This window comes from Ursus arctos, chromosome X (assembly GCF_023065955.2).
Source record: "Ursus arctos isolate Adak ecotype North America chromosome X, UrsArc2.0, whole genome shotgun sequence".
Taxonomy (NCBI): domain Eukaryota; kingdom Metazoa; phylum Chordata; class Mammalia; order Carnivora; family Ursidae; genus Ursus; species Ursus arctos.
The window spans coordinates 58,022,845-58,049,441 of record NC_079873.1 but is presented as its reverse complement, the minus strand read 5'-3'; the positions used below and the strand labels follow the sequence as shown (position 1 = coordinate 58,049,441).

Below are 26,597 nucleotides of genomic sequence, written 5' to 3'. Positions count from 1 at the left end.
TGAATCATTTGAGAGTAAGTGGTGGACATGATCCCCTTCTAACCCCTAAGTATTTGAATGTGTATTGTGTATTTCCTAAAGACTAGGAATTCCCTCACATAAGCACAGTACGAATTCTCTCACATAAGCACGGTACACTTGCGAAAATCAGAAAATTAGGGGCGCCTGGGTGGTGCAGTTGGTTAAGTGTCCAACTCTTGATTTCGGCTTAGGTCATGATCTCAGGGTCCTGAGATGGAGCCCCATGTTGGGCTCCCTGCTCAGCACAGAGTCTTGAGATTCTCTCTCTCTCTCTCTCCCCCCTTCTGCACCTCCCCCCACTCACGCACTCTCTAAATAAATAAATAAGTAAATAAATAAAATCTTTTTTTTAAAAAAAGAAAAAGATTATTAATGTTAAAACAATACTGTTATCAGGACACCTGAATGGCTCAGTTGGTTAAGCATCTGCTTTCAGCTTGGGTCATGATCTCAGGGTTCTGGGATCGAGTCCCGCATCGGGCTCTCTGCTCAGCGGGGAGCCTGCTTCTCCCTCTCCCTGCTTGCTACCCCTGCTTGTGTGTGCACTCACTCTCTCTCTCTCTCTCTGACAAATAAATAAATAAAATCTTTTTTAAAAACAATGCTATTATATAATCTACAGACTATATTTGCCAGTTGTCCCAGTAGTGTCTTTACAGCAAAAGAAAATCTAAATGATGCATTTCATTCAATTCTCACGTGTCCCCAGTCCCTTTAATCTGGAACAGTTCTTGAGTCTTTATTTTTCATGTTGTTGGCATTTGTGAAGCATACAGATGAATTATTTTTACAGAATGTCCCTAAATTTTGGTTCATTTGGTGTTTTCTCCTAATTAAATCCAGGTTATGCATTTTGGGCAGGAATACCACTGAAGTCATGCTGAGTTCTTCTCAGTGTGTCATATCAGGAGGGCACTTAGTGTCGATGAGTCCCATTGCTGGTTTTATCACTCGGTTAAGGTAGTATCTCCCACATTTCCTCCACTGTAAAGTTTTTATGTTGCGCTTTGTAATTAAAAAGTATCTTGTGGAAATATACTTTGAAACTATAAATATCCTGTTACTCTTCAAACCTTCATTCACAGTTTTTTTTAATCCATTGTTGACTCTTCCTATGGTACTTTTTATTTCATGTTTTTAAAAATATATTTAATATATTAAATTATATTTATTATTTTTAATATATTTAGTGTATTAAATACATTATATACAGTGTATATTTACTGTAATTTAATATATTGAATAGATAATACATTATCATGGTTCAAACTGTTTAAAGTACAAAAGGATACAGGGAAAGGATAAAAAGTCTTTCTCCCACCTCTGGTTCCCCAACTCACAGGCAGTGGTATTGGTTTTTTGTGTATCCATCCAGGGACAATTTATGCATATGTAGGTAAATAAAGCATATATGTGTATAATTTTACACCTGTTTCACCAAATGGAAGCATAGTATATACACTGTTCTGTGCCTTGCTTTTTTTTTCACTAAAACTATCTTGAAATTCATTCCATATATATTCCATTTATCTATGACTGGTTAACAAATAACCCCAAAACTCAGTGGCTTGAGATAATAAAAGCAAAAAGTGTTTAAATTATCTGTCACAGTTCTGGAGCTCATCTAAGTTCAGCTAGGCAGTTCTCACTTGGGAGCTCATTCAGTTGTGGTCCGACAGCATCTGGGGTTGAAGTCACCATGAGGGTGTCCACTCATATATCTGGGGGTTCATCCTGGTTGTTGACTGGCACCTCACCTGGGCCTGTCACCCGGAACACCTACAGATGACCTCCCCCATGTGTCTCTCTACTTCCTCACAGCCTGATGTCTAGGTTCTAAGAGTATGTGCCCCATAAAAGGACCAAGTGGAGCTGCCTTAATGTTTACGATCTCGCCTCAGAAATCATACAGCAGCACTTTCAACTTAGTCACAAGCATGCCTGGGTCAAAGGGGAAAGAACGCAGACCCACCCTCTTCACAGGAGGACTGTAAAAGTCACACTGTAAGAAGGGTGTGTTAGATAGAACATTATTGGAGTCATTTTAAAACATACAATCTGTCACAATCTAGATCTACAGCATATTTTCCTAATAGTTGCGTAGCATTCTATTGTTTGAACATACCATGATTTGTTTAACCATTCTCCTATTGATGGACATTTGGGTTGTTTCCCATCATTCACTATCACAAACAATACTATAGTAAATAATTTCACGGCATGTATCATTTCTCATGTGTGGAGTCTATCCTACAGATGTGCCAGAATTAAAATTCCTAGATCAAAGAATATAGACATTTTTAATATTAATCTGTATTTCCAAATAGCTCTCCGGAGAGATTGTCCCAATTTTCACTCCCATCAGCAAGACACTGAGAGTACCTGTTTTCCCAAAGCCTTACCAATGCAGTGTTATCAAATTTGGGGATGTTTGACAACATGATAGATTTTAAAAGGTATTATCTTGGCATAGTGTTAATTTTAATTTTTCTTATTATGCGTGAGATCAGACACCTTTTCCTATATTTAAAATTCCTTGGTATTGGGGCACCTGGGTCGCTCAGTCAGTTAAGCATCTGCCTTCAGCTCAGGTCGTGGTCTCAGGGTCCTGGGATCAAGCCCCTCATCGGGCTCCCTGCTCAGCCAGGAGCCTGCTTCTCCGTCTCCCTCTACCATTCCCTCTCGCTCATGCTCTCTCTCTCTTTCTCAAATAAATAAATAAAATCTTTTTTAAAAATAAAAAATAAATCCATCAGTATTTGACCTATTTTCTTTTGTGTCTTTTGTTTCTTTTTTTATTATTTATTTGTTGCAGTTCTTTCTTTCTTTCTTTGAGAGAGAGAGCATGAGTGGGGTGAGGGGCAGAGGGACAGGGAGAGAGAATGAGGAGACTCTCACTGAGTGTGGAGCCCAACACAGGGCTCAATCTCATCACCCAGAGATCATGACCTGAGCCAAAATAAGGAGTTGGGCACTTAACCAACTGAGCCACCCAGGCACCCCTGTTGAAGTTCATTATATATCAGGGAAATTGGCCTATGAATTGCAAATATTTTTCTGTTTGTAATTTGTCCTATGACTTTGCTTACAGTGGTTTTCTGCAATATGAATTTTGTTGTTTTTATGTATATAAGTGCATCACAATTTCTTTTATGGCTTCTTGTGTATAGGTTACAGTTAAACAATGCTCTTGCCCCCAGAGTTATAAAGTAGTTCTCCCATATTTTTTCTAGTACCTTTACATTTAAATCTTTGATATATTTGAAATTCTGATGTTCAGTGTAAGGCATGAATCCAATTTCTTTTTCAGATGGCTACTTGATTGTCTTAACATTGTTTAATAAATAATCTTCCTTCATCATAAATTAAATTCTCAATTTTGTAGCAATTTACATATATTTTATGATACTTTACTATTGACTTGTTATATCATCTTTATAACAATAATGTATATGCATCCTTTACAGATAAGCACATATTCTTTTTTTTCTCAGTTCCCTAAGTGTAGCATACTTTCTGAACTTTCAATAGTTAAATTAAGTCTTTGACTTTGTTTTCAGCTACGTTGAAGCCTATGAAGAGCGTAAAAGAAAGCATTTTGTCAAAGCACAGCCGAAACTAAGACTTGTTCTTGTCTAGGTATTTGGGTTTCATGCCGACTACTAATCACAGATTTACAAGGATTCTTAGTAAATAACGTTTATTTCCTAATGAGAGAGACCTACCAAAAGCAGGCATATCCGTTATAACACTGAAACAAATGATTGTTGCCAGCAGCTTTACTTATAATTAATGTAGGCCTCTCTTTAACATTCCAGAGGACCTGACTGGGACACTGAATTATATGATGAAGGGGGTACAACAGTCCGAGAGCTGCTTACTGAACTGTATGGCAAAGTTGGAGAAATTCGTCACTGGGGCCTGATCCGATATATCTCTGGAATCTTAAGGAAGAAGGTGGAAGCACTTGATGAGGTACTATAAACAGTTCTTGAATTTATACCAAATCTAAATGGAGGTGCTTTTTAAAAATTGGTTTCCGTAATTGATTTTTAAGGCAACCACAGCATCTGATCATTTGAGATGTTGTCTTTCCCACCTTAAGTTCCTGATACTCAATTAGCTTTTTGTTTGTGAATGTCAAATATACAATACTGAAGTTTGTAAATGATAAGATGTTATAAATGATGAGAATTCTACAGCTTAAGAATGAATTTACAGTAGGCTTAAAAGTTCCTACCTCTTAGGAGATAAAAATTCCTCATTGTTTCTTCTTAAAAATCTCTCTCTTCTGATCTACATGGTATTTCCTGAGAAAGAGGGTTTGTGTGTCAGTAAATTAAGGGAAAGCAAAGATCTGTGGGCTAGAAGAGTAATTATCATGGAAGGCTGAGGTGTTATGGGAAGGATAATGCTGTTATGCTATCTCTTCTTAGGCTTGTACAGCCCTTCTCTCCCACCAGAAACATTTGACGGTGGGACTCCCTCCAGAACCTCGAGAGAAGACCATCTCTGCGTGAGTATGGTTTTTGGTTGGGTTTGATCAAGCTTCCCTGAGCCTTTAAGAAGCTGTGTGGACTCAGAACAGTTCTCTTGCCCTAATCTGTCACTGGATGATAATGTCCTACATGTGTGCGCTTCTGTCAGAGACACTTGGCATGAGAATGTTGATAATGACAGGGTATGAGTAAATGAAAGAGTAAATTCACAAGAAGTAGTACGCAGATGTATTTTGCTTTTTAGGGTTTTTTGTTGTTGTTGGTGGTGGTGGTAGTGGTGATGGTTTTTGTTTTTGTGCTTGTTTTTTACTTATTGGCTTTCCCAAGCCTCACATCCCAAAGCAGCCCTAAACAGGGCAGGGAAGTAGAATTAGCACCCACAAAAATCCGATATACTCTAGACTTTCTTCCAGGCCTCTCTCTTTGCCTTGTAGATGGCTGTTTGCTCCCTATGTCTCTTCACATTTCTTCCCTCTATATGTGTCTTTGTGTCCAAATTTCCCAAACTTTTATATAAGAACACTTGGCATATTGGATTAGGGTCCACCCAATGACCTTACTCTAACTTAATTACCTTTGTGAAAACCTTGTCTCCCAATGAGATCACACTCTGAGGGACTCTGGGCTAGGATTTCAATATATGAACGTTGACAGGACACAATTCAACCTATAATACCTTACTCTCAGCAAACAAAGCCTTTTTATCAAAAATCAGATCAATTTTTGCCACTATTATGGCAATCCAAAAGAAGATGGCATGGTCCATGACCCATTCCCCCAGAGTGCTTCATATCAACAGGAGAGTCAGAAGTGTGGGAAGAGGTATGCATACGTGTGTGTGTGTGTGTGTGTGTGTGTGTGTGTGTGTAAACTGATGAAACTAGAAAATCAGTATTTTCTAGTGTGATCATAAAGCAATAAAATGGTTTCCAAAAGGTACAGCTTAAATTTAGTTTATTACTTTCTAGCCATAATAGTTACTTATCATATGTTAAGAATTAACCATGAAAGACTGATCTGGAAGGACCTCATGGGATGAGTTTTAAATAAAAGTGTGAAGGAGAAGGGCAATCCAGCTTTAGAGAGGGGAGAGGAGAGCTCTCCTGAGGTGATATAGGCCAAAGTGGTTTGGGGAAGTAATGAACTTTAAAGACTGAGAGAACCAAATGCTACCAGCAATGATGAGACACTGAAGCAGTGACTTGGACTTAGGAGGAGATTTTGTATTTTCTCCATGTATTTAAGCTTAAATAGTCACAGAAAGATGGCCTTTTTTCACCGTCTTCTCCCTCAGACCTCTGCCCTATGAAGTGCTCACTCAGCTGATAGATGAAGCCAGTGAAGGGGACATTAGCATCTGGATCCTTACACAGGTGAGCAGAATTATGACGTCTAATAGGGTGATTGATCTTTTTGTTTTCAATTGATCTGGCAGTTTCCAAAGACTACCAAGTAGGCTTTGTGAGACCTGGACCATAATTTTTTCTATATTCATTCCATGCACAGGAAATAATGGTATATCTAGCCATGTATATGCGCACTCAGCCTGGCCTCTTTGCTGAAATGTTTCGACTTCGAATTGGCCTAATCATACAAGTTATGGCAACAGAACTGGCCCACTCCCTTCGATGTTCAGGTACTCGTTTTAGTAACTATTTTTGGCAGAATTCACTTTTAACATAGGGCTACCGAGTTTGGGATCGGGAGGGAAAGAAAGCGAAAACATTTTATCAGTAGCTCAGAAGCCGCATATAGCAGTCTTATTCCCATGTTAGTCAACCTCTAATTATACAAATCACGGGACTGGTTTTATGACGGATTGATGGATTAGTCCTGCAACTTCACAGTTCCACCTCCTGGGGGCTCTGCACTCCAACTTACATTCCTTCTGACTCCTAGCGTGAGCCTAAGTGTGCAGGGAATCTGAGTGTGACAGACTGGCTTTGCTTCTGACTCAGGCAGTGCAGCTTCCTGACCCGAGATTCAGTCACCACATCAGTCTGATCATATTGTCAGTATTCGGTCTAGTCAACAACAGGATTGACTAAAGGAACGCCATATTTCTATTAATATTTATCTGGCAGGACTCTCTTTGAAATCAACTATAAGTATATTTGGCAAGATAACAGGTTTAGTTAGAAGAAAAGTGGGGGCCTGTGGAAGCTGTAGCACAAAATCGTGTAAAGTGTAAGGGAGGGAAAGGGACCCCCATGGCATGACTATTTTTTTTCCCATTGGTATTTGTTTGATTTCAGGAAGAATGGTAAAATAATAGAGATAGAGATTGCATACAAAAATGAAGCTAGAGTTGCAAAACTGAATTTTAGCCATTATTTCTGTTACCCTTCCCGGAAAGGCTTTTAATTGAGCTATTAACAAGTAGCTAAATTTTTTGGCTTGAGTCTAACCTAAGTTACCTAAGATAATTTATATTAAAATAACCCTTTAAAGGAAAAGAGCTAATGATTATTTTCTACCTACCATATGTCAGACTCTGTGCTTGCTTTATATTTACATACATTATCTCATTTAATCCTTATGACCACCCTCTGGAGAAGGTATTTTTGTTCCACTTTTACCAATAAGTCATCTGAATCTCAGAGAGATTAAATAACTTGCCTAAAATTACTAAAGTTACATAGTAACTTTACTTGCCTAGTAAATAAGTAAAATTTGAGTCCAAGCCCACCTGATTTCAAATGATTTCCAGTTCAGCACCTTGTTATGGATTACACACATACACACACACACACACACACACACACACATATCTATATATACACATATCTATATTCTCTAGCCGTGGTATGCAGGGATGTTTTATTAGGGTCTAATTATTTAATAATAAATCTCAACAAGGAAAAAACCCCAAACATTCTTCACTTTTCTTTAATTGCCCATTACTGATTTTTTTCCCTGTGGATTCATCAAAACTATGGCTCTTTACTTCTTACACAATAAAGTCAAGATCCCTGGATCTGATATTCAAAACCTCAAGAATGCTACCTCCTACTTTCACAGTATTTCCCACTAATTTTATCAGTCACCATCCTTGGAGATTGATGTCTCCTCTGATTTCCAAAGCACTTATTGTCTATACTTCTCATTTGGTACTTAGTATAGACATGTTTTATTATTGTTTATCTTGTTTACGTGTGTAATCTCTCCCAAATAGCTGTTCAGCTTCTCAAGATCAAGTATGCCATAACTGTTTGTTAATAACATTGCTTAAAGTCATGACCTACATGTAGTAAGCTCTTATTAACTGTGATTATTTTTTATCTTTTTCAAGTTTGTATTTAAATTCCAGTTGGTTAACATACAGTGTAATATTAGTTTCAGGTGTACAATTTAGTGATTCATCACTTACATACAACATGCAGTGCTCATCGTAAGTGCACTCCTTATTACCCATCACCCATTTAACCCATCCCCCTGCCCGCCTCCTCTCTAGTAACTCTCACTTTGTTCTTTATAGTTAAGAGTCTGTTTTCTTTCTCTTTTCCCCCCATGTTCATCTGTTTTGTTTCTTAAATTCCACATATGAGTGAAATCATATAGTATTTGTCTTTCTCTGACTGACTTAATTTCGCTTAACATAATACTCCCTGGCTCCATCCACATCGTTGCAAATGGCAAGACTTCATTCTTTTCTATGGCTGAATAATATTCCATTGTATATATGTACTACATCTTCTTTATCGATTCATCAGTTGATGGACATTGGGACTCTTTCCATAATTTGGCTATTGTTGATAATGCTGCTATAAGCATTGGGGTGCAGGTGCCCCTTTGAATCATTATGCTTGTATCCTTTGGATAAATACCTGTAGTGCAATTAGTGGGTCGTAGGGTAGCTCTATTTTGAACTTTTTGAGGAACCTCCATACTGTTTTCCAGATTGGCTGAACCAGCTTCCATTCCCACCAACAGTGTAATGGGGTCCCTCTTTCTCCACATCCTTACCAACATCTATTGTTTCCTGAGTTGTTAATTTTAGCCATTCTGACTGGTGTGAGATGGTATCTCATTGTGGTTTTTTAAAAAGATTTTATTTATTTCAGGAAGAGAGAGATAGCACACGAGTAGGGGGAGGGACACAAGGAGAGGAAGAAGCAGACTCCCCACTGAACAAGGAGCCCGACTCAGGGCTTGCTCACAGGACCCTGAGATCATGACCTGAACCAAAGGCAGATGCTTAACCTACTGAGCCACCCAGGCGCCCCACTCATTGTGGTTTTGATTTGTATTTCCCTGATGCCAGGCCGGGGCGGGGGGTGTTGTGCATTTTTTCACGTGTCTATCGGCCATTTGTATGTCTTCTTTGGAGAAATGTCTGTTCATGTCTTCTGCCCGTTTCTTGACTGGATTATTTGTTTTTTGGGAGTTGAGTTTGATAAGTTCTTTATAGGTTTTGGATTCTAGCCCTTTATTGGATAAGGCATTTGCAAGTATGTTCTCCCATTCTGTAGGTTGTCTTTTAGTTTCGTTGACTGTTCCCCTTGCTGTGCAAAAGCTTTTTATCTTGATGAAGTCCCAATAGTTCATTTTTGCTTTTGCTTTCCTTGCATTTGCTGCAAGGTGGTTCAACATCTGCAAACCAATCAATGTGATAGACCACATTAATAAAAGAAAGGACAGAAACCATATGATCCTCTCAATAGATGCCGAAAAAGCAGTTGACAAAATACAGCAACCTTTCTTGATTAAAACTCTCCACAGTGTAGGGATAGAGGGAACACACCTCAACATCATAAAAGCCATATGTGAAAAACCCACAGCAGATATCATTCTCAATGGGGAGAAACTGAGAGCTTTTTCCCTAAGGTCGGGAACTCAACAGGGATGCCCACTCTCACCACTGTTGTTCAACATAGTACTTACTGGAAGTCCCAACCTCAGCAATCAGCCAACAAAAAGAAATAAAAGGCATCCAAATCGGCAAAGAAGAAGTCAAACTTTCACTCTTTGCAGATGACATGACATTCTATGTTGAAAACCAAAAGATTCCAGCCCAGAATTGCTAGAACTCATACAGGAATTCAGCAAAGTGGCAGGATATAAAATCAATGCACCGAAGTCAGCTGCATTTCTATACACTAACAATGTCCTGACATTTCTGATGACTAGCTGAGGAAGCCACAGACAGCCTAATGAATCTCAGTCCTTCGGCCATGAAGAACCTCCTGCATCACATTCTCAGTGGCAAGGAGTTTGGAGTGGAACGAAGTGGTAAGATTTGAGTAATGGCATTTCCATTTCAGAGTGTTAGTTTTGTCTCATTGATTTTGAAATGTTTTTCTTTAATCAGAGGAAAGTTTCCCCCAACTAAATAGAACCCCACTATATGAAACAGTTAAAAAGCAAAGCTGTCTTCTGGAACAAGATTTGGGAACTACTGTATGTTTCTTTTTTCTCCTTAAATGGTATATTACCTAAGTGGATTACTACCATGTTTTGTTTTGAACTGTTCTATCTATTCCTTTACATTCTCCTAAACCTCCACTTTAGGACAACTAACAACCCATACCACTTGAAACTTTCTTGTATTCCGTTTGGCAGTAATTCAGTAGCATTTACAGTGGTGTGTCTATGTGTATGTAGCTGTTAGAGTGCATCTGATGTATCCTCTCCCCTTTGAATTCAGATACATCTCGGGGTCCATCACAAATTAACCCTCCACCTGCACTTGGTGGTTTGGCAGTGGTATTGGGCATCAATTATCTAAAACAGGGTAAATGAGAAAGGTTATCTCTCATGCTCAACTTAAGCTTAGGATAAATAAATATATAATGTCGGATGGATGGACCCTAGACCCCAGAGTGGTCAAAGAAATTTATAAAGCAGTGCTTCTCAAGCTTTACTGTGCATGAGAATCATCTGGGGAACTTGCTAAAATGCAAAATGATCCAGTAGGCCTGGAGTGTGACCCAAGATTCTACTAACAAGCTCCTAGGTGATGCTGATGCTACTGGCCTGTGGAACACACTTTGAATAGCAAGGTTGTAGTTGGTTGGTTGTTTTTGATTATTATTAACATAAAAGGAGGACATATATCTAAGTCTTTTAAGCGTGGTGGAGAAAACAATTTGAACCTGATTATCCTCTCTCTTCCTCTTTAATCCGTCATGCTATATAGTTCGTCCCACTGACTCAAATGTTAGCCCTGCTATTTCTATCCACGAGGTTGGTGCTGTTGGGGCAACCAAGACAGAACGAACTGGGATAATGCAGTTAAAAAGTGAAATAAAGCAGGTAAGACATCTTGGGATATCTTGGGAGATGAGCTGGGATATTGTCATGCTTACCATTTTTTTGGAATCAGACTTTGTTGAGATCGTGTATTTTTGTTTCATATCCTGCGTTTAATCGGAGCCATTTTTTTTTCAGGTGGAGTTTCGTAGACTATCTGTCTCAACTGAGAGTCAGGTGAAACAATTAGGGATCCTTTAACATAATTTAACCTGCTTTTAGTTCTGTGTAACATGCATGAGATCATGGCCTTTTTGCAAATAAGATATAAACCACATAGCGGCTTGCTTGACTCTCCTTTTTAGCATTCATTTTACAGATAGCTTTCCTTTTCTGAACCAAACTATTTTGCTAATTTTAGGAGGGAAGTAATTTGTTTCTGATAACAAGAAATTGAAACCCTGAATTCCTCTTTTTAGAATTAACATGTAATTTTGGAATTAATTTTCTTTATGCAACTAGATTCCATTTCCTTACTTTTAAGAAAAGGCACTAGAGGAAACACCATATTAGGTGAGGGCCTTTTTAAAAATCTACTTTCAGGCATTGTCCCCAAAGTAGATTTTTATGGTTGTCATGATAGAGGTATACAAAAAGCATATGGACTCATAGAGGAAAAAAACATCTAAATCAGTCTGGGAGTTGGTGGCAGTTCCCAAACATCACACTGTAGCCTCTTACGCATTTTGCCCTGCAGATGAGAATAAGCAAATTATTGTGTTCTACAAAGAAATACTTAACATAAACTTCCAGGGCTTCTTTCAAAACTCTGGGAAATCATGTGATTTCAGAGTCTCCAAGTTGAGAAGGTACTGAGTTGGTCTCCCTTAGTAGCACTTTTTATGAAAATCTTAAAACTACTCCTCCTGCCTTCAAAATTGATTTACAGTAGCTTGAAGAATTAAAGCACATCCAGAGGAGGAGAGACAAAACGGAAATTTTATTTGTTTGGGGTTTTGCAGGAGTCAGAACCATTTAGGACAAGAATGAGGCCAATGCTTGAAGTTCAATTTGAAGGAAACTTTTCAGATTTATATTATGCAAGGAGAAGAACTGAATGGAATAAGAAAGGGCCTTGTAATAGAAAAATGTTCACCACTACAGGTTTTTTCACAGATAATTTGGGTAATCTGAACATTTTCCTATCTGAAAAGTGAAAGAACTATGCTTCATACTGAAGACTTAAACTGACGTTGTTGGTAAACAATCCTTGTTTTGGCCGAAGGTGATTGGCTAAACATTTTACAGTTGTTTATAGTCAGACAGTATTACTTACAAGTTCATTACATATTTAGAACTTGAAGTCCGTGTTCCCAGGAGGACTTGACCTATTCTGTTATATCATTTAATTCTTGTTTTACACATCCACTACCTATAGGACTGTAATTTCAAGGATCGAGAGCCCTAAATTTTCATTACTTTCTAATTTCTAATTATTGATTTCCATCCTTACCTGCCTCTTTGGTATTTCGTATTGTTCTAAGTCCTTTTCTCTACCACTCACCAATGCCCTTTTTTCTGATCATGGAAAAAATATTTTTAGAGGTAGTTTTGTTTTGTTTTGTTTTTTTACCCTTTACCATAACTTCTAGAGTGTGGCTATTTCATCAGCTTTTTAAATAACATGCTGGCTAGTTACTTGAGTTGTCTATAATTTTACTCTACTAATAACTTTTAAAAACACAAATAATGTTGCCTTGCCTCATCCCTTTTAAAAATCTTATTTTCTCAAAATTTTTTTTTTATAGTCCAATGGTGGTCATCCCTTGGGTATAGATTTGATGTCACCGTCTTTTCTGGTAACTGCTATTATATTATATACCAATCACAAGGGCTTTGAGTGTACTGTTATATAAGTCATGACATATACTGACTGACTGAAAAGATAAACAAGTGAATCAAGAACTAAAATAAGTATAAATCAACTTGATGTATTAGGATAAAATCTTTCCATTTGTTTTCCCAAAAGGGAAGGGAAGGGGGTTCAACTCCAGCCTCTTTTCCATTTCAGAAAGCAAAATTCAATTTAATAAGTATTTGTTCAGTGTCTGTTTATACATTTATTCTTTCAACTGCTATAGTTAATTGCATGCTTCCTATGTGCCAGGCACTGTGCTGGATGGTATCAGCATTCTCTGGGAACTTCTTAAAAATGTAAACTCTTAGTTCCTACCCTAGGCCTACTGAATCAGAAAGGCTTGGGTGAGGCCTAGCAATCTGTTTTAATAAGCTTTCTAGGTGATTCTGATGCACTTTTAAGTTTGAAAACCACTGGATTGGCTATTATTCTGATTATTAATTTATTTAGTAAATATTAACTGAGTGCCAATTTTTTGCCAGGCCCTGGTAATACAATACAAAGAACAAAACAGATATGGTCTTTGGCCTCATGAAGCTTACATTTTAGGAAGACTGATCTCCGAATAAATTTCCTTGGTTTATTTTTTTCATAATAATATTTTTATTATATTATGTTATGCACCATACAGTACATCCCTGGTTTTTTATGTAAAGTTCGATGATTCATTAGTTGCATATAACACCCAGTGCACCATGCAATACGTGCCCTCCTAACTACCCATCACCGGGCTAGCCCATCCCCCACCCCCTCCCCTCTGAAGCCCTCAGTTTGTTTCTCAGAGTCCATAGTCTGTCATGCTTCATTCCCCCTTCTGATTACCCCCCTTTCTTTATCCTTTTCTTCTCCTACTGATCTTCCTAGTTCTCATGTTCCATAAATGAGAGAAATCATATGATAATTGTCTTTCTCTGCTTGACTTACTTCACTTAGCATTATCTCCTCCAGTGCCGTCCATGTTGCAGCAAATGTTGAGAAATCGTTCTTTCTGATACCTGAGTAATATTCCATTGTATATATGGACCACATCTTCTTAATCGAGTCATCTGTTGAAGGGCATCTCGGCTCCTTCCACAGTTTAGCTATTGTGGATGATGCTGCTATGAACACTGGGGTGCATATAGCCCTTCTCTTCACTATGTCTGTATCTTTGGGGTAAATACCCAGTAGTGCAATGGCTGGATCATAGGGCATTTAAATCAATGATTCATAACTTAATGGCCTATGATTTCAGATTTCTTAAAGTGAAGAGAATTAAGGCAACTCCAACTTTCGTCTTTTTTTTTTTTAAGATTATATTAGCTATCATGGGTCCCTTGAATTTCCATATGAATGTTAGGATAAGCTTGTCAATTTCTGCAACAAACTCAGTTGGGATTATGATGAAGATTGTGTTCAATCTGTAGATAAATTTCAAGAGTATTGCCATCTTAACAATGTTAAATCTTCTGACTTATGAACATGGCATTTCTTTCCATTCTTTAATTTCTTTCAACATGTCTTTAAGTTTTCAGAGTATATGTTTTACACTTCTTTTGTTAAATTTATTCCTACGTATTTTATTCTTTCAGATGCTATTTTAAATGAGATTGTTTTCTTAATTTCATTTTCAGATTATTGATTGCTACTATTTAGAAATACAATTGATTTTTATATTGATCTCATATTGTACAATTTTACTGAACTCATTTATTAGTTCTAATTGCTTTTCTGTGAATTCCTTCTATGTAAGATCATGTCATCTGCAGATGTAGTTTTACTTCTTCCTTTCCATTCTGGATGATTTCTATTCCTTTTCTTGCTTAATATCACTGGCTAGAACGTCTGGTACAATGCTGATCAGAAGTAGCAAGAGTAACAAACATCTTTTTTTGAGAGAGAGAGAGTACAAGGTGGGGGGAGCAGGGGAGGGGGAAGGGCAGAGGGAGAGGGAGAGAGAGAATCGTAAGCAGGCTCCACTCCCAGCACGAAGACTGATGCGGCGCTTGATCTCACAACCCCAAGATCTTGTCCTGAGCCAAAATCAAAAGTTGGATGCTTAACCGACTGAGCCACCCAGGCGCCCCTCCTTCTTTTTTAATACAAGTATTTATAACCTAAATTTCTCTTTAAGCACTGTTTTAGCTGCATCCCTTAAGTTTTGGTATGTTGTGTTTTCATTTATCTCAGAGTTTTCTAATTTTCCTTGTGATTTCTTTCTTAAGCCACCAGTTATTTAGGGGCTTATTGCCTAATTGCCACATATTTGCAAATTTCCTAAATTTCCTTCTGTTACTGATTTCTAATTTAATTTAATTGTAGACAGAGAACATGCTTTTTCTGATTTCAATTATTTTAATTTGATTGAGGCTTGTGTTGAAAGCAACAAACTAAGCCATAGACCAGCTAGAAGTTTAACAGAGAGAGAACCAAGGAAAGAGACAGCTAAGAACCTCCCAGATGATTGGTATTTTTATGGCTCCTTTTAAGTATCACTGGATTGCTTTCTAAAAGGATTATATCAGTTTACATTGTTGCTAGCTACTCGTAAGTCTACTAGCTTCACTGTAACCTCTTTATCTTGGGGGTTACATTTAATACGTGGTTTCTAAATCTACAGTGTGTTTATTATTCACCATGCTATAGTACTTCATCAGAGGAACAGAGATGACTTTTGCTTTATGTTCTTTCCTCTCCTCTTCTTCCAAGTCACCTGGCACACCTGTGGCTTCAAGTAGTGGGTCCTTTCCTAGTGCATATGGTCGACAGACATCTAAAGATAATCGTCAAGGTCAGTGGCAACGCCGAAGAAGGCTAGATGGAGCACTGAACAGAGTCCCAGTTGGATTTTATCAAAAAGTATGGAAAGTTTTACAGAAGGTGAGCATAACACATTGTAGACATCTCTTTATTTTCCCCCTTGATATCCTCTGTCTCCTTGGCCGAGATATGACATGACTGTGACATCACCACAATTATATAAATGTCATATGCACGTATGGATAAAACCTAGAAGAAGACCTAATCAACAAAGCTGATTTGTTATTTTGGTATTATTTACGATTTAGTCTCTTTCTATTATTGTTGCTGTGGTGTTGTTTATAAATTGAACTTCAGAAATCATGACTTTTCTGCTTTTGGCCATAGCTGAACATTGCTGGACATTGTGATACATTTGCTGCTTATCAAATTTGGCAACAAAGAGCCCACTTTTTTTTGTAGCTACTGTAGAGTGGAAATGTTATTTGTAGCAATGTGCTGACGCTATTGTAAAATGACTGTGGTATCTGGGGAGTTAGTGTAAGAAGTTATTACTTGTATTTTTTTCTTGGATGAAAACTGCTAAATAAAAGCAAGATCATAAGATGCTAATGGTCCAATGACTCTGTTGGCGTGACCAAATTTTGTTTTTCTTTCAAAGGCCTAGCTTGCCAAACACATTTAAGGGGACATCACACCATTATGATTGTGACAGATTTAGAGGGCTGAGAAGTCCACTGGACTCGTTCATAGCTCTCTTTTATAGTCTCTTACATGCCACGTTCTGCTTCATCGCCCTTGGCAAGGACCTGAAGAAAATTTCATCCAGGACTTCAAAACCTTGAGTTATGTTTCTCCCCTTAGCACACTGATATTCGTCTAGGGACAGAAACAGGTGATCTTTTGGAAAGGTAAAAGTTGATTCCTCAGACTACCAGCTCTGGCAATCTTCTTTTCAAAGAGTACTTAAAACTTGCTTTCCTCCATCTTCCTTCTACAGACAGATATTTTATCTGTACAGCTATGCCTGGGCTATGGCAATTCGATTTCACAGACATGTAGTAAGTGCTGTTCTACCCCATATACCATAGAAGGATCTGTTCTTGTCACCAGGGAGTTTAATCTCTAGTTATCTTCATAAATAGCAGCTATGATGCAAAGCCAAGATGTGTTATGATAAAGGTGCAAAACCACAGGCCTTGAGACTACAGGAAAAGGAACATTTAAATGACTGGGAAGACTATTTTGTGGCAGAATCAAAACCTGGACTTGGAATCCTCATGTAAGAGGAAAAACAAATGCCCTCTGCTTTGTCATTCCATTCCTTTTAGAGTATGAATGTAACACAATGACTTTGCACTTATGTTTACAGGCTGGTCATTCTCTGTACAAAGACTGTTATTTGGCATATGGAACATGGGATGGAAGTGTCTGATTCCAGAGTCAGGAAACCTGTGGGATTGGAATCTTTGTCTGTGGCTTACTAGATATTGTTTTGATTTACTTAACATCTAAAATGGCAAGTCATTAATTCCCATTGCTTTTTAATAATTGAGTTGGTGGCGAGAGAGATGATAAAATCCATTTATGTAGTGTTCCTTGAGCATCCGCTGTACACTAGGCAGTGTCCCTGGTGCTCACAGCAATACAGCAAAGAACAAAATAGACAACAGTCTCTGTCCTTATGGAACTTATATTCTGCTAGGGAGAGACAAGCAATAAATAGTAAACATAATAAATAAGTAAACTGTCTAGAACATTAAAAGATGGCAAGTACTATAGACAAAAGTACAGCAGGGTGAGGGCATCAAGAGTGCTGATGGGGACACTTCACTAGAAAATGCAGTAATTAGACATGTCTGCAAATGCAGATTTTGTTTTCTTCAGCCAGAAATCTTTCTGAAAGCCAATTTGTGATGGGTCTGGGACCTAGCATGATATCCTCTTGGGTAGTCTCTGAATCGTTGGGGCTAGTCTCTCCCAGAAGGTAGACCTCTGTCCCTTCCACTCCTTTAACTAGAGGGTAAGTCTTGCATGTCCTGTAGTCCAGCCCTACTTCTTGCCACATAGTAATCACAACCCCTTGGCAAGGATACTTGGGCTGCAGGGCCTTTCACTGGCCTGCGATTACTCAGCATCTACCCGGTGGAGCACACTCAGAAATACTAAGTGTCTCCTTACAGGCCCCCAGTTGTCAGCATATCCTTGGTGACAACATGTTTTTGCTGTTTTGCAGTGTCACGGACTCTCTGTGGAAGGTTTTGTGCTTCCTTCTTCAACCACTAGAGAGGTGAGATTCTGTGCCTTTCACGTTTATGTGATTGAGAGTTTGTGTAGCTAAAGTATTTCAGGGATCATTTGTTAAAATAATGGTTCTCTGACTCCAAACCAGCTAGACATGGAGTGCATTTGAAGAAAAGCGAGAACGTTTTTAAAAACAGAATGGGGAGGTGAGAGAGTAATTATGTATTATATTAATTATATAAGGACAGCCTCATTTAGTGGTTGACTAAATTAGGCTGGTTTATGTGCATGTGGCCAGAGTCGAAGAGGGCAGACAAGATAGAGAGCTAAGAATGGATGACCTGTCATGTCCCCATCCTTCTCATCCCCACCTTTCTCTAGTAGGATGCTTGTAGACTTTTAGATGAGGAACAAGTGGTCCTCAGCTCGAACTATATGTCACAGCAACCTAAGCTCCCATCTCCAATTTAGAGGATTAAAATTTCCAGGGATGGGGCCTGAGCATCTGTACTTAAAAAAAAAAAAATCCTTAGAATGAGCCTGATATATAACCATGGTTGGAAAACATTGCCATGAACCACACATATATATTATCGGGTGCCTTTATATTTCCCTTCTTGCCCAATCACATAGAAATGATAAAGAATCGCCTTTATACAAAACCAACAAAAGAACTAGAATTAGCAAATTCGGCATAGGAATATTGGATAGTGGAAAATTCTCAAAACCACTGGAGTTGTTGCAGATAATGGCTGGAGAGGCCGGGGCAGAAAACTACTGCTATGATTCAGGGCTTCACTCTTGCGTAGAGGCGTCTTCTCTAATATAAAGAACACTGTGTCCTCTATTTATCCTTTTTCTGCTTTTAAGCAAGATTGAAATGTTAGTATAATTAATAACAATACATACCTGAATGGTACCTTTATGAGTCTTCAAAATACCTTCACACATTCTTTACTTTGATCTTCAACACAGGTATGTGAGACAGCCAAGGAAGGGGTGGGAGTTCCCGATTTACAGATAAGGAGACAAATTTAGGGAAACAAATTGTTCAAGGTCATAGAACTAGTAACCGACGAAGACAGGACCTGAACCCTGGTCTTTAAAGTCCAAATCTCCAGTGCTACCATAAAGTATATATTCAACACAGTTTTACCAAAACTTATTTCTCAATCCCCTTCACCCTAAAAGAACTTTTTATTTCTTCCTGCCCATTTTAATCTAACAGTATATAAATGTTTTACATAATTCTAGTTATCATGTAAATACAATTTTAAATTCCACTTAGATTTTTCTTTTATGCACACTCATCATATTTATTCTCTTAAATGACTCTGTAAAAACTCACGAAGTTGCTGTACCATGATGTGCCGTTATTTACACAACCATTCCTGTGTTTAGATTACTTTTAGTTTTACACTTGTGACTAATGCTGCTATAAACACTCTTGCACATGGGGCTTTTTTTCCTCTCTTGAATTATTAACTAAGGACAAAATCTCAGAAATAGGATTGTGGGTTAGAGGGCACTGACACTTTTATGAGTCTTGTTATGCATTGCCAGATTGCCTTCCAAAAAGATTGAGCCAGTGTACTCACTCAGGTGCTTTGAAGGAGACTGAGCAGCTCTTGCTACACTGCTTTTACTGCTTTTACTGCCTTTCAGAATAGGTGAGTGATGCCTCCCGGATGATGGGCTCCGAGGAAATAATTTTCTTTTTCTCTGTCACAGATGACTCCGGGCGAGATTAAATTCTCTGTTCATGTGGAGTCTGTCCTGAATCGTGTACCTCAGCCCGAGTACCGCCAGCTCCTGGTTGAAGCCATCCTTGTCCTCACCATGATGGCAGATATTGAAATTCATAGCATAGGAAGCATCATTGCCGTGGAAAAAATAGTGCATATTGCTAATGACTTGTTCCTTCAAGAACAGGTAGGCAAATGGCAATCCTGTTGTTTTCTCAAAGGGGAATATCTGACATGAACCTGACTGCATTCAGAGCGCTTCATGAAGCCACGGTCACTCTCTTGTGCCCTCTTCCTCTTAGCTCTTTTCTGGGCCCCCTTTGTAGTGAGTGGCTCTGAGCGCTGATGGCAAAAGAAGTAGGCAGTGAGAGACCTCTGTCTTTCACCAAGTATTTGGCGATGGTATTAGATGGTAAAGTTGCCTGGAACTCAGGAGGCTTTTATGCTTTTCATCATATTTCATTCTTCTTATCACATGAATTTCTGTAGCAAGAAGGACTTGATAGGGGCGCCTGGGTAGCGCAGTCGTTAAAGCGTCTGCCTTCGGCTCAGGGCGTGATCCCGGCGTACCGGGATCGAGTCCCACATCGGGCTCCTCTGCTATGAGCCTGCTTCTTCCTCTCCCACTCCCCCTGCTGTGTTCCCTCTCTCGCTGGCTGTCTCTCTGTCACATAAATAAATAAAATCTTTAAAAAAAAAAAAAAAAGAAGGACTTGATAAAAGACTATTGGATAGCATATCCTTTCTAGACTACCAAGGAAAAGAGAAGGTCTGATTTTTGCCTTGGTTTGGTTTGGGTTTTGCGTTTGCTACTTACCTATAGGAAAATACTAAAGTGAAACTTTTAATTCTGCATTTAAAAAATCTTTCTCCATGTATCTTCTTCCAGGAAATTAACCGCATTTAAGAAATGCAAACTATTTCTTGAAAGCTTTCCAAATGTTTCCTAGATGAAGAGTAGGAATACTGAGGTGAAGGGCGTACACTGTTGTCAATAGGAAAATCTCCAAAATACGTAATAGGCGTTTCATCCTATTAGGCACTGTGGGGGAATGCAAAAGAAATCACAATTATTTTGATTTTCCAGGACAGTCCTAATCTTAAATATTCTGGATTGCTGTTAGTCCATGTATCCCAAAACATGGTCCCTTTTAGGCATAGCCTCTAGCTTGGAAAGCTTACAGTCTATTTGAATTAAGTTGGCTTAGAAAGAAATCATGATCAAATGCGAGATAAAACCAATACGTGCTGAAATCAGTGGTCCTAGAAAGATGTGGACCAAACTCCCTCTGGGGTGATTTGTCGGTATTAGCGTTTGATTCTTAACAGATGCAACTCATTTAATTAACTGTTATCTTTCACTTTCAAAAATTCTAAGCAATCAATACTTTACAAATAATGCCATAGGATTGGGCGATCTAGTGGAAAATACACGTACAGAAATTCATATTCAACATTTTGTGCCGAACTCTGATCCCCTCCTACCTAAACAGCCTAGGACCCAACTAGTTGGCGATGGGGAGGAGGCTCTGAGTTATCCTAACCAGGACTTTAATCAGTGGGATTAGTAATCTTGCCTTTCCCCTGTGTTCTCCCACCCTTAAAAACCAAACAGAAAACCCTCGGTGCAGATGACACCATGTTGGCCAAGGATCCTGCGTCTGGCATCTGTACTCTTCTGTATGACAGTGCACCCAGTGGCAGGTTTGGCACCATGACCTACCTCTCCAAGGCAGCTGCCACCTACGTGCAGGAGTTCCTGCCCCACAGCATCTGCGCCATGCAGTGAGGCCTTTGGGCCCTGGCTGCTGGGAGCCTTTTGACAGCTGGTTCCTGCCTCGGTTGATTGTGCATGAGACTGAAACGCGTTGGCCTGATCACTCCTCCCCCGCCCCTTTCCATCCCATCCCACCCAAGAGGAGCAACCTTTTCCAACAGAAGAATCGCTTTAGAAGTGAACCCTGGCCTGGGGGGAATATGCTCCCCCCCACTCCCGGCACTTCATCGTAGGCCCTAATTCTTTCACGGTTCCTGAGAGTTTGCATGTGTTTTTATCTCTAGATCTGTTACAGACTTAGTTTTCTAACTCCTGTTTGGAGAGCAGGTGTTAATAATAACTTACTACTAAAATTTGTTTTTTCTCATGTAGTTTCATTGTGTGAACGAGTGGTGGATGCTTTGGGACATTCTTTCAAGTGGGTAAACCCTAAATTGCTGGATTTTTATACTGCCATAACTTGGAAATACCTATTCTAAGTGCCTTTTCTGGGGAAAAGAGAGTACCAGCTCATGGTTTCCTTCTTTACTCACATGTTGCCTCCCACTGAGTGATGAACTCCTTTCTGTATAGAACTGTCATCCTGTTTTTGCCTTCTCTGTATCTGCATACGTAATTGCTACTCTCCCTTTGGGGAAATATCAAAAAATGCAAGTACAGTGTCTATATTTGAGGATTTCTATATTAATAACCGAAATCACATTGTATGAAGATGGCTGGTACTCAGAGGTGTATTTGTAGCAGAAAATGCAGAATAACCCAGGAGCCAGGAGCCCAGTTCCCAAAAGGAGGGGGAGAAGAAAGATGCCTGTGTGGTGTCTTACACCTGGGGAGCAGAGAGGGAATCAGAGGTAGGTTAGTGCCCTGAAGAGAGCCTTGTGTACCAACTTTGGCCTCTGAAGAGTGGGCTGACACACAGCACACATGGCAATTGAAGTCTCTTGTCTTTGGCAAAGAGGAATCCAGCAGTCCTTACCAAGCAAGCTGCCTTACCAAGCAAGCCTTCCTTGGTGGTCCTTACCTGTCTCTGTCTCACGGGCCTACTCACTTTCTCCAGCATCCAGTTCCCACCCACCAGCAACTTCCTGCCCTCCCCCCTGTTCTTAAACTCCTCACTTGCATTTTCACTCCCTGATTCTAGTGTTCATAGCAATGTGTATTTTGATATCTGTGGGCATCTCTCTGTTTCTTGTAAATGCCTGCATTTGGGTGCATGTCTAAGCATACATGGCAATTTTTCTGAATGTAAGTAGTTTCAATGTGTCTGTATATCTGTCTGTATCTACATTTGGCAGACTATGTAAATATGTGTTTGTTATGTGGATGGTGGTGACCGCAGCCCCCAGGCTCCCACACCAAGGGTAATGGAAGAATCCTTGAGTCCTTTTCCCTAGTCCCATGTTTAGGTAACCTTGTTTGAAGAATGTTTCTCCTAACTTTCTGCCTTAGTTCAGGCTGCTGTAACAAAAGACTATCGACTGGGTGGCTTAGACCACACACCTTTATTTTTCACATTTCTGGAGGATGAGAGGTCCAAGACCGAGGTGCCAGCAGATTCAGTGTCTGGTGAGGACCGTCTTCCTGGTTTGCAAATGGCCGCCTTCCTGCTGTGTCTTCACATGGCAGAGAAAGGGGGAAGGCGGGCACTCTCTTCTCCTTCTTAATAAGGGCACTAATTTTGTCATGGGAACTCTTCCCTGATGACTTCATCTAATCCTGATTACCTTCCAAAGACCCCCACCTCTAAATACCATCACATTGGGGATTAAGACTTCAAGGTAGGAATTTTGGTGGGAAACAAATATTCAGTCCGTAGCACTCTCCTCCCCTTATTTATGTGTAAAGACTCTACTAACTTCCCTGTTTGCACTCAGGTAACTCCCCACTTCAGTCCTTTCCTTTCTCTCAGATTTTTCAGATTTTTCTCCCAAGAATGGGGATGGGGAGCTCTCTGAACAGTTCTCACAGAACCAGTGACAGTCTTTTGAGTACATGGATAAGTGAGCACAGTAGGGTGATAGAAAACAGGTAGTGGAAATGAAAGAGGACAGCCGACCTTTTCAGTATGTCTCTTAGAGCAAATGGAAACACACAGTAAGTAGCTTTCAGATCATGTGATTTTCTGGGCACTGATAAAGATAATTCACAACCCGTTCTGAAACTCTTGTTCTTTTCACTGGCTGCAAGCGTACCCCAACCACAGGAAGTACGTCTGGAGTGGCACTGGGGAAAACCGCCACTCTCTCTCACGCTAAGCTAAGTTGCCTGAACAAACACTGATGGCTGCCATTCCCTGGGGTTCACTAAGTTGTCTATCACTATGCTCTCCGCACAGCGCTACTTCACATTTAAAGCAACTTTTTGGAAAACCTGATTTGTATTTTGTTCATTTTCAGCATATGATACTAAAAGACACTTTGGACCTTTTTTTTAAGCACTTATGTTTTGAAAATAGAATTAAAAATTGGAATGTCCAATTAAATCATGTCTGATGCCAGTGTGCAAAACTTTATGTGTGTTTTTGTGACTGGAGTTTATTTGGTGGCTCTATTTTACATACTCTAATTGCACAGAACAAAGCTCATTAATTGGGTCAAAGTGGAATAATATTAATATAGAAATTCTATATTATACATTATATAATATGTTAGATAATACATGTAAAGAAATGCACTTTTATCTTGTAAACACATACCCACTCAAACTAGGCTTACTAAATTAAAATGGGCTTATTGACATCTTTAGGGGACCTGTTCTTTTTTTTTTTTTTTGGCCAAATTTTTATTTAAATTAGTTAACACACAGCGCAGTATTGGTTTCAGGAGTAGAATTTATGATTCACCACTTACATATAATACCCAGAGCTCATCATAGCAATAGGGGACCTGTTCTGGTGAATGAATAAGATTGATTTTTACTCAGAATTACAACTGTGTGCAAATGGTGCTTCTGTACCACTGGAGGATACTTAAAAACAATTTGGTCCCCTAAGTATTATAAATATTTGGCAGAATCTTGTTTATACTACTTATTAACCTTTGTGTGACAAGTGAGGGTTTATTCAGTAAGGATGAACCAGTCTCCAGTCCCATCCTGGTTAATTAGGTTTTACTACACTGTAGGAGTTTTAGGCAACTGATGGGGCAAAAGTTGTTGTTCTTAGCCACAACTCACAAAAACCTCTACTTAACCAAATACCTAATACCTACGCTAACGCGGTGGAGATAAATACAGCGTTGTCCACATTTAGTCTTCATTTCCTATTAAACTTGAGTGACCTTAGGTCTTAGTTTGCCCAGGACAGTCTCCATTTATGCCTGTTGTCCTGGCATAATTATTAATAGCACTCTCTGTCACACTCAAAAGTGTCCCAGTTTGGACGATATGGTTGCCCTATATTTAGCAGAAGTCTGGTTTCTTTTAAGGCGAGGCCTAAAAGCCAAGGACCTATTCTCAAACCACGAGCAATACTCTTGCAGTAGTGGTATGGGGGAAAGGAAACAGTGAAGGGAGACTTTCACCAAAATTAAGGAATATTTGGCATAATAGCTCTTAGATAATAAGCAATATTTGAGTGCTTACCAAACGCCAGACATTGTTATAAGGCAGCTGGCATGAACCATCTTACTCTATCTTCACAATTACCATGTGAGATTAGAGACTGTTGTCATCCCCATCTTACAGATGATGGAACTGAGGTGCTGAGCATTTAAGCAAATTGTTCAAGATCAAACAGCTCATAAGTGGTAGAACTGGGATTTGAACCCAAGCAGTCTGACTCTAGAGTTCACATTCTTAACAATGACACTCTCCAAGGAAAAGACATTAGAACAAGGGTCCGTCTGCTAAGTACAGTTGAGGCATCAGGGGGCAGATTCTATGAGGCGGTGGGCAATGGGTAGAAATGCACAAAGAAAGTAGCCAGAGGAGTAGTGCCTTTTTAATGTGTTTGCTTCCCCTTCGGCCTGTTTCCGCCCGCAAGTGAAGACAGCAGAGATCACCAAAAGAAGTGGCATAGCCCAACCTAACCTTGCTGGTTCAGAAACCACCTTCAGCAATAATGGTTGAAGAAAGTGAGTCAGGGAATTTACCCAGGGTCACCACAGCAGTAAACTTTAGAGCCAAAATTCAGCCTCCTTCCTTTGAAATTTAAGTCCTCCACCTGCAAATCCAGTGCTTTGGGAAGGGTTTTCTTCCCAATATAAGGACCATATGGGGATTAAGCATGTGGAAAATCGAGGTTAGGGACCTGTGGCATGGCTTGTGCTCCGTCTTACTCATGAACAAGGGTCCAGCCACCCTGTGAGATTTGCTGCAGGAATATGCTGCCAACTTCAGGGCCTCGTGGCAACAATTTATCTTTCTCTGTACTTGAATCATCTTGCCACATTGTGTGCCAAATGAGGATACTGTTTCCAGTTTAGAAGTGTGTCGAAGTGTTGAGCTACCTATTACTAGATCTGAGAGAACCCATGGAACAAGCCATTTTCATGTCATCTTATTTCGGTCCAGATTTTAGGGCGTCATTTGGCTGGCCTGTAACCTGCCCTCTTCCTTTCACTGCCTATCCATTGAAGGCCCAGGACAAATCTCATTTCTTCTTTATATTGCCAACCTGTCATGATCTCACCTTTCAGTCAACTCCTACAGCCCCACAGACTCCTTCCCCTCTGTCTGTAAATGTGTGCATTTCTCTTATCCCAAAAACAATCATTCATGAGCTCTACATCCCCTGATACACAAACTCCTTTCTTCCACAATTACATTTCTTCAAAGAGAAAGCTGCACTCGACAGTGTTGGCTTCACTCCTTAACCCCCTGCAATCTGGCTTCCTCCCCGGCCTTGTGGTGTTTTTGTTTTGGTTTCGTTTGGTTTGGTTTTTTATAAAACATCGGTGAGCTCCTAATGGCAATGACATTGTTACTACCTCTCCCTTCTTGTAACCCGCATCATCCCTCGATTTCCGTGCAACTGTACTACACATGTTCTTACCCAACTATTTCTTTTTTTGTCTCCTTTCTGGCACCTTTTTCTCATCCTAACCTCCGCAAACAGACATTCCCAAAAGTTACATTCTTCTTCCTAGCTCAAACGATTCTCACCGTGGAAGTAGGGGAGGCTTTAAAAAGTGACATGACGTGATTTACTTTTTTTTTCCAAGTTCATTCTGGTGGCTGCAAAAAGATGGGATTGTAGTTCTGCAGGAGTACAAGCAGAAACCTATTCGATATTACAGGAAGTCTGGGTGAGAGATGACAATCCAGGATGGGGCTAGCAGCTTCTCTGTTCCCATGGCCCACCCTAGTTTGAACCATCATTACTTTTTATGTGGACCATTTCAACACTCTGACTGCCTCTAGTCTTTCAATAGCTGATCTTTCCTACCTGCCAGTGCCATAGAAATATATATATATATATATATGTTTTTTGTTTTCGTTTTGTTTTGCCATAGAAATATATA

At 39.4% G+C, this 26,597-nt stretch overlaps 1 protein-coding gene across 10 annotated transcripts in view; it reads left to right on the top strand.

Annotated features, from left to right (window-relative positions):
• Positions 1–23,642, top strand: part of PHKA1 (phosphorylase kinase regulatory subunit alpha 1) — a 143,902-nt gene extending 120,260 nt beyond the window's left edge. For 2 of the 10 annotated variants that reach the window (XM_026485755.4, XM_026485760.4), the window contains 12 exons: positions 3,840–3,996; positions 4,458–4,537; positions 5,815–5,893; positions 6,027–6,156; positions 9,651–9,752; positions 10,660–10,775; positions 10,911–10,949; positions 12,521–12,571; positions 15,319–15,489; positions 17,606–17,659; positions 19,345–19,545; positions 20,974–23,642. In XM_026485755.4, the coding sequence (XP_026341540.1) occupies positions 3,840–3,996; positions 4,458–4,537; positions 5,815–5,893; positions 6,027–6,156; positions 9,651–9,752; positions 10,660–10,775; positions 10,911–10,949; positions 12,521–12,571; positions 15,319–15,489; positions 17,606–17,659; positions 19,345–19,545; positions 20,974–21,147 (1,354 nt within the window). In that variant the 3' untranslated portion in view covers positions 21,148–23,642. Of the gene's footprint in view, positions 1–3,839; positions 3,997–4,457; positions 4,538–5,814; positions 5,894–6,026; positions 6,157–9,650; positions 9,753–10,659; positions 10,776–10,910; positions 10,950–12,520; positions 12,572–15,318; positions 15,490–16,741; positions 16,856–17,605; positions 17,660–19,344; positions 19,546–20,973 lie in introns of those variants that run through there. The other 8 variants (XM_026485757.4, XM_048213380.2, XM_048213379.2 and 5 more) reach the window with 5 other exon arrangements.
• The last annotated feature ends 2,955 nt before the right edge of the window (positions 23,643–26,597 follow it).